The sequence below is a fragment of the Fukomys damarensis genome, unplaced genomic scaffold (assembly GCF_012274545.1).
Source record: "Fukomys damarensis isolate Sample0158 unplaced genomic scaffold, DMR_v1.0_HiC HiC_scaffold_19, whole genome shotgun sequence".
Lineage (NCBI taxonomy): Eukaryota > Metazoa > Chordata > Mammalia > Rodentia > Bathyergidae > Fukomys > Fukomys damarensis.
The window spans coordinates 62080732-62088271 of NW_022900931.1; the positions used below are offsets into that span (position 1 = coordinate 62080732).

Genomic DNA, 7540 nt, shown 5'->3' on the forward strand with positions numbered 1-7540 from the left:
TCGGGCCGGCCGCTCATGCTGCTCGGTGAGCCCAGGCCCAGGCGCAGCCCGCGGTGTGGGGGGTCTGGGAGCCATCCTGGCCACTCACCCCACCCCCATTGCTCCCACAGCCACGGCCCTGAAGATGAACATGAACCTGCGGGAGCTGTACCTGGCCGACAACAAGCTCAATGGTCTGCAGGACTCGGCCCAGCTGGGCAACCTGCTCAAGTTCAACTGCTCCCTGCAGATCCTGGACCTGCGCAGCAACCACGTGCTGGACTCCGGTGCGTGCAGCCGCCGTCACCTGGCACTAGGCTTGTGGGGCTGGGTCTCGCGGCCCGTGGAGAAATCAGGGCTGCCCTAGACAGTGACTTCCAGAGTGGGCAGGGCTGGGCTGAGGTGTCCGAGGGGGCCTGACCCAGTGTGGGGTCCCGCAGGAGAGAACTTGGCTGGCACCTGGGGGGGGCAGTGATACTGAAGGAATAGTTAAAGTGATTGACGTCTGAAAAGTTCCTGAAGGAGAGGATATTGTTTGGGTGTGGGGTCAGCTGGAGGCTATGGGGGATTGTGCAGGCATGAAGGGCAATGGGAGGGACTTCCTAGCAGTGACCTGAGCAGAGTCCGCCCTTCTTAAAGCCTGGAAAAGGTAGCAGGAACATCAGTTGCAAAGGCCCTGGGGTAGAAATGAGCTTAGGAGTTTGTTCTCTGTGGGGGGAAGCCTCAGTGAGCCAGGGGATGAGCGAGGAGAGAGGAAGAAAGAGGAGTTCACATCTCGCATGCAGGAGGTGGCTAGGCCAGCAGCTCCACCTTTGGGCAGAGTCCCCTGGGCTTCAGTGGAGAAAGGAAGGAGGGGTCAAAATGGTGCTATGAGGCCCGTGTCCCCGTCAGTGTGCCAGGCCCGGACCACACACCTGGATACCCCCATGTGCCCCAGCAGGTGTGGCTCAGGCTTGGAGTGGGTCTGAGGTAGAGGCAGGAGATGAGTGAATTGCCAGCCTGCTGGGCATAGAGTAGCAGGGGGCGGAGCTGGGGCAGGCCACCTGGAGGACGCGCCCTGCTGCCTGCTGGCCACTGACTGCAGGCCTCCCCTAGGTCTGGCCTATATCTGCGAGGGCCTCAAGGAGCAGAGGAAGGGGCTGGTGACCCTGGTGCTGTGGAACAACCAGCTCACGCACACGGGCATGGCCTTCCTGGGCATGACACTGGTGAGTCGGCCCCGCCCTGCCTGGCCTGCTGCGGCTTCCACCTAGCTCTGCTCCCTGGCTGCTTTGGTTCCTTTTTGATCCAACATGGTAGACTACAGTTGGGCTAAAAGAGTTACTGTTTTTGAAAACCTTTAGTATATTTTCATTCCTTTTGTTACAAAATATTTATTCGGGTTTTTATGTTTTGAGTTAGGGTCTCGTTATATAACTGGCCTTGAACTCACTATGTAGTCCAGCCTGGCCATGTGACTGGGGTCCTCCTTCCTCAGCCTCCCCAGTGCTGGGATTACAGCAAGTGCCACTTACGCTTGACTCGATGTAAGGCAAGCCCAGCCGGTGCGAGGACTCCAGGGTGAACCCTGGAGGACCCGACACCTGGGGCAGAGCCACCCCACTGAGAGGCTGTGCTGAGACCCACAGGCCCGCCTCAGCTGGGACATTTGGAGATTTGGGAGTGGACAGGGACAGGACGCTTTGGGGAGATGCTGTGGGTCCAGAGACAGGGCCTCACCATATAGTCGAGGCTGGCCTTGAACTCTTGGGAATCCTCTGCCTCAGCCTCCCAAGTGCGAGGATTGCAGGTGAGCACCATCACCCACGCCAGGCTTGTGCCGGTGCTTAGATGCTGCCCCCTGTCGGGGGAAGAGCACCGGGCTTGGTTCTTCTCCCTTCCTGATTATTCCTCCTGGGCCTTGGGTCCCCTGGGGTCCCCTCCTTACCCTGCAGCCACACACACAGAGCCTGGAGACCCTGAACCTGGGCCACAACCCCATCGGGAATGAGGGCGTGCGCAACCTCAAGAACGGGCTCATCAGCAACCGCAGCGTGCTGCGCCTGGGCCTGGCCTCTACCAAGCTCACCTGCGAGGGTAGGGCGCAGCCCGGCCTGGCTGGGGGGCTCGGGGCCCAGGAGGCCTGGGGGGGTGGCCAGCTGTGTGGCGTGGGGTTCCTGGCCAGCCCCTGCCGTCCCCCTCCCAGGCGCGGTGGCGGTGGCAGAGTTCATCGCCGAGAGCCCCCGCCTCCTGAGACTGGACCTTCGGGAGAACGAGATCAAGACGGGCGGGCTCATGGCACTGTCGTTGGCCCTCAAGGTGAACCACTCCCTGCTGCGCCTGGACCTTGACCGCGAGCCCAAGAAGGAGGCGGTGAGCAAGCGGGCCCTGCCTGCGGCCTGGGGCCTAGGGGCCTGGCGGGCTGGGCCGGCCGCAGGTCGGGCTGGACCTCAGGGCCCTAGCCAGGTGCTGCCGCCCACAGGTAAAGAGCTTCATCGAGACGCAGAAGGCGCTGCTGGCCGAGATCCAGAACGGCTGCAAGCGCAACTTTGTGCTGGCGAGGGAGCGGGAGGAGCAGGAGCAGCAGCTGCAGCTGTCGGCGTCCATGCCCGAGATCACGGTCACAGGGCCGCAGCCCCCCGAGGAGTCCGGGGACGTGCCGGCTACCGCAGCGCAGAACGGGGCCCCCAGTTCCGGGCCCGGCCCGGATTCAGACTCAGACTCAGTCTCGGATGGGGAGGAGGAGGAAGAGGAGAACGACCAGCAGAGGAAAGAGCCCAGCAGTGGCCCGAGCCCCTCAGCCCCCTGCCCTGCCCTGGTGCCCCCCGCGGACTCTCTGGGCCCTGGGGATAGGAGCCCCCCAGGCAGCCCCTCCTCCCCCACCGAGCAGCGGATTTCTGTGTCCAGCCCGGGCCGCGGTCACAAGGTGTTCGTGGTGACCCGGGTGGAGAGTCCACCTGAGAGGGCAGAGCCCCCTGTGCCCCCCGGCCTTGCCTCCCCTCCGTCCCCACCTGTGTCCCCTGCCCCTGTCTCCCCGCCAGCCAAGGCTGTTGGCATCCAGGATCCAGGGTCATCTGAGCCGGAGTCACCTCAGTCAGGGCCCCCGTTGCCCAACGGCCTGAAGCCTGAGTTTGCCCTCGCGCTTCCCCCAGAGCCACCCCCGGGGCCAGAGGCCAAGGGAGGCAGCTGTGGCCTGGAGCACGGTGAGAGGCTGGGCAGGGCGGCCGGGGAGCACGCTGGGCCGGCTCCCAGGAAACCAGCCTGGGAAGGGGCAGGGGCAAGTGGGCTCTGGTCCTCGGGTCCCTCTGTTCCCCCCGCTGACCAAGGCCGCCCCGCAGAGCTGCGCTGCCCACGGGACGAGAAGGCACTGGAGGAGCTGCTTCTGGAGGCCACTCAGGAGGCCGCGCAGGAGACACTGTGACACTGTAGGTGGCCCGGCTCGGGCACGGATGGCGGGGAGCCCTGCCCTGACGGCGCCCCCATTCTCTGTCTGTTTCCCCCAGTTCCTTCTTTCGGGTCGGTCTTGGATGAGCTGAGGCCAGAGCCATGAGAATCTGCTCACCCTCACCCCAGCCCTCCCGAGGCCCAGGATGCCCGGCCAGGAGCACCCGAGGACCCCGCCCCAGGAGCACTACAGCCTCGAGGCCGCAGCGCACCCATTTATGTGTCTGCCACTCGAGGACTCGGCTGGGGTGGATGGGAGAGGACGGCGAGGAGGCCGCAGGGCCGCTCCAGTTCTGGAGCGCCCGCCCGCCCGGCCTACTGTGTCGAGGGCAGGCATCCGTGGTGGCAGGTGGCCCCTTGGCCCCGCCGGGGACCAGGCAGGTGGCACGGGTGGTGGAAGTTCCCAGGACACCCCAGGCGGGGTGCGGGCCAGGCGGGTGGGGCTGGGTGCGAAGGATCAGAGCTTTCTTTCTCTTAAGTGCAATAAATCTATCAGGGAGCTGGGGCAGCAGTGGGTGTCTGGGGACCCCGCTGCCCGGGCCATTGAGGCCGCGCCCTGGGAGGCACTACAACTGCGGGGGGGCGGGCATGGGCGACTGTCGGTGCGGCTCTGTTCACACCTTTTCTAATAAACGGGCTGGGCTCACCACCTGCCCCTCTGCTTTTCTGGCCCTGGGTGGCCCTGTGGGTGGGCCCAGCAGCACCTGCAGGTGAGTACCTGCAGGTCAGTACCAGGGATCCCTAAAGGAAAACCAGGAGGCAGTAGAAGAAAACCTGGGGCCTCCAAGCCACCATGGTTCCAGCCCCTCTGTGAGGCCAGGAGCTGTGGCTGTTGAGAAGGTGCTGAGAAGCCGGGTCCTTTGCCTGGCTGGGGTCTGTGAGTCCAGCCAGTGATCTTAGTCTGCTCAGAATTTGGCTGGTGCCTGTGACTCTAACCCTGCACCTCTGGGCGTGGCTGTTCCACACCTGTCGTGCCTATGAGGGGCTGAGGTCCTCTTCTAGCCTTATTTCTGTCCTTCTTTGCACTACATTCAGCTTGTAGTGACCAATCAGACCTTCCACACAGTTATAGATTGGATTGTGTCCCCACCGAAACATGCTCACGTCCTAACCCTCATGCCAGGTAAGGGCGTGACTTGACTTGGATTTTTTTTTTTTTTTTTTTTTTTTTTTGAGACAGGGTCTTACTATGTAGTTGAGACTGACCTGGAACTCACTTTGTAGTCCAGGCTGGTTTCGAACTCACAGTGATCCTCCTGCCTCAGCCTCCCTAGTGCTGGGATTACAGACATTTGCCACCACACCTGGCTTAAAGGAAGTACCTTCTGTTTTTTTTGTTTTATTTTGGTACTGGGGATCAAACTGGGGTCCTTGTGCTTGCAAGATAGGTGACGGAACCACTGAGCTACATCCCCGGCCCTGGGAATAGTCTTTACCACAATAGTCACTTCAGAATGAGCTCAGGAGGATGGGCCCTAAACCAAACTACTGGTGTGCTTCCCTAGCATGCACAAGCTCTGGCTCCTTCCCCAAACTGGGTTTGGTGGGCAGGTGGTTTTAGCCAGGTGGAAGAGTATGAGTCTCTAATCCAAGCTACTGAGGAGGCTGAGGCAGGAGGATTGCTTGAGCCCAGGAGTTTAAAACCTGCCTATGCAGGTCTTGCCTATGCAAGACTGTGCTGTTCACATACAGGCAAAGGGGAGAATGTGCACACCAGTAGCCACCGGGAGAGGCAGAAGGACAGGATTGGAGTGATGCAGTTAGATGGCACAGCAGCCACAGCTACACACCTGAAGCCAGGAAGGTGTCTCGGTTGTGAGGGACACGGAGCCGCCACACCTGTGAGACAGTGAATGTTGCAAACCTGGCCTCGGGAGACTTTGTCGTCACAGCCCGTGTTTCCTTCCCTTTGCCTTCGGCCCCCCACACCTCACCCAGTGTACTGTCTTGACGGTCACTTGGCTGGACACGGTACCACCACCATCTCCACAGGTGCCTTCACTCAGGTGCGGGGTTCAGGGTGGCAGGCGCCGCGTGACTCGGGGACCCAGCTTCCCCAAGTGCTTGTTTGCTGTCACCTTCTAGGGTGACGGACATGTTCTCCCCTTTGGGGGGCAGGAGGAGGAAGGCAAACCCACAGCACACAGGCAGTGTGGACACACGAGAACTGACAACAGACCCAAAACATGCTACCTTACAGGCCTCAGATGAGCCGCTCACACCTGTCCCCGTGCCTGGCATACGCAGCCCTCGTGCTGTCCTCACCGCTGCGGGAAAGGCACGGTCACTTTCAGTACCTGTTTGCTGGTGATGGCCCGTGGCTTTGCTTTTGGAAGTTCCCACAAAAGTTCTGCGCCGTTTAGGGGAATGTGGGTGCTGGTGGCGGAGCCGTCTCAGCCACAGGAGCCCCCTGATCCTGTTTTGGTTTCATTTACAAAGTTCCCGGAACGCTAGCTCTGGCAGATCCTTAACCAGAGCCTTTGACAAAATGGGCAACAGACTGGCCGCTGCTGGGGACCAGCTGACAGTGGCTACAGCCCCTGGGTGTCTAGCAGCCGGGGTCCTGCTTACTGCACCCTGGGCTTGGCCTGCCTCAGACTGACCTGAGCAAGACAAAAGGGGACAGCCATGTACCAGCCCAGCAGCATGTCCACAGCCATACCAGCCGACAGTGTCACAAGCATCGAGTCCTCAGGTTTTTGTCCCTGGACGGGGCAAGCTCTTCCCTGTTGAGCTCTCTTCCCCTGCAGCTTGGCCAATCATGGCTGAAATGGCACCTCTGTCCCTGTCATTGGGGCTCTGACCCAGATCACCCACATACCAGCCACTATGGTCTGAGGACGGTGGGTGTGGCCAGTACCCCCATCCTTGGGCACTGGCTGGCCTGAGGGTGGTGCCTTCAGAGCCCTGTGGTCTCCTGGGAACTGGCCTAGAAGTTGTGCCCTTGGCCTCTGGTCCCTGCTGCTCCCTGACATGGCCAAGAACCCCGTGGGCCTGTGGGGCCGGATGAAGGCTCAGGAACTGCCCGAGCAAAGCCTGTCCCCTTGCCGGCAGTGCCCAGCCCAGCCGTAACGTGAGCTCTGCTGCTGGTTCACTCTTCGTTCCCCGTGTCCTCATGAAGGGGCTGACCAGGTAACTTCAGCGTCGGTGACCAGACTACCCTGACCCCCTCAGGCCACTCCTGGACAGTTACACCACTTGGGAAAGACAGTGGCACCACCCAGCTGGCCGAGGGTGGTGCGGCACGCTGGAAATGCCACGGAGGACAGGCTAGGGTACAGGGATGAGGACCTGGCTTCCCCGAGGCCTGGGTGCTCCTCATTGCCTGAGTCAACCAGGTACATCCGCCCTTCCTCTCCGCCTCGCCCACCACCCCCGCGGCCTTCCTGCCACCTGGATGCCAGCTTTGGCAGAGGCCCAGCTCCCTGCGGAGGAAGTGGGCAGGGCAGGCCTGGCCTCCAGCCCTCACGAAGTCAGGGAGCTGGGATGCAAACACCCACTGGAGGGCTTTGCCATCATTTATTGCACTTCGCCCCGAGTTCCTCACTGCCCCTCCCCTACCCCGCTGGCAGGCACGGGCACAGCCACAGTGAGCTGGGGGCGTGGCCCTACACCCTCGAGGGGGCAGTGGACGGAGGGCTTGCTGCCCTGGGGTCATCCATTCAGGGCACACCCGGCTGGGGCCCCTGGTGTGAGGGGCTCAGGCTTTTGGCTTCGGCTTGCCCACGTGGGCCTTGTCCAGGGGGTGGTGGGTTCCACTGGTGTGCCCTGCCCCGCTGCCTCCCGGGGATGCCCCTGCAGTGTTAGTGGCTCCACCGGCAGCAGAAGGCGCATCCCGGGCAGGAGACTTGGGCGGGCTGGGTGGCCTGAGCGCACTGACCGCCCGGATGAGGCCCATCCGGCGGCGGATGGAGTGGTCCAGGTTAACCGTGCAGCGCAGCAGGGACTGCGCCTCGGCCACGGTAAAGGGGAAGTCGGAGCCCAGGAAGCGCTCAAAGAGCTCGGGGTCACCGTCTAGGTCCAGCACGTTCTGCAGCGCCTTGGTCATGCTGTGCAGCTCTCGGCTGTTATCACAGAACACGTCCCAGAGGCGCGCGCGGGCCTCGGGCGCGCCCCCCGCCTGCTGCCGGTCCTCCAG

The 7540-nt window shown here is 62.3% G+C and overlaps 2 protein-coding genes across 2 annotated transcripts in view; one reads left to right on the forward strand and one right to left on the reverse strand.

The window, feature by feature from the left end:
• Ppp1r37 (protein phosphatase 1 regulatory subunit 37) overlaps nucleotides 1-4051 on the forward strand; it is a 35826-nt gene extending 31775 nt beyond the window's left edge. Inside the window, exons 8-15 of the mRNA XM_033766002.1 lie at nucleotides 1-25; nucleotides 111-266; nucleotides 1075-1187; nucleotides 1914-2055; nucleotides 2165-2331; nucleotides 2441-3161; nucleotides 3297-3383; nucleotides 3462-4051. Coding sequence (XP_033621893.1) covers nucleotides 1-25; nucleotides 111-266; nucleotides 1075-1187; nucleotides 1914-2055; nucleotides 2165-2331; nucleotides 2441-3161; nucleotides 3297-3379 — 1407 coding nt within the window. The 3' untranslated portion in view covers nucleotides 3380-3383; nucleotides 3462-4051. The remainder of the gene's footprint in view (nucleotides 26-110; nucleotides 267-1074; nucleotides 1188-1913; nucleotides 2056-2164; nucleotides 2332-2440; nucleotides 3162-3296; nucleotides 3384-3461) is intronic.
• Nucleotides 4052-6930: 2879 nt separating this feature from the next.
• Nucleotides 6931-7540, reverse strand: part of Nkpd1 (NTPase KAP family P-loop domain containing 1) — a 7051-nt gene continuing 6441 nt past the window's right edge. Inside the window, exon 6 of the mRNA XM_033766003.1 lies at nucleotides 6931-7534. Coding sequence (XP_033621894.1) covers nucleotides 7103-7534 — 432 coding nt within the window. The 3' untranslated portion in view covers nucleotides 6931-7102. The remainder of the gene's footprint in view (nucleotides 7535-7540) is intronic.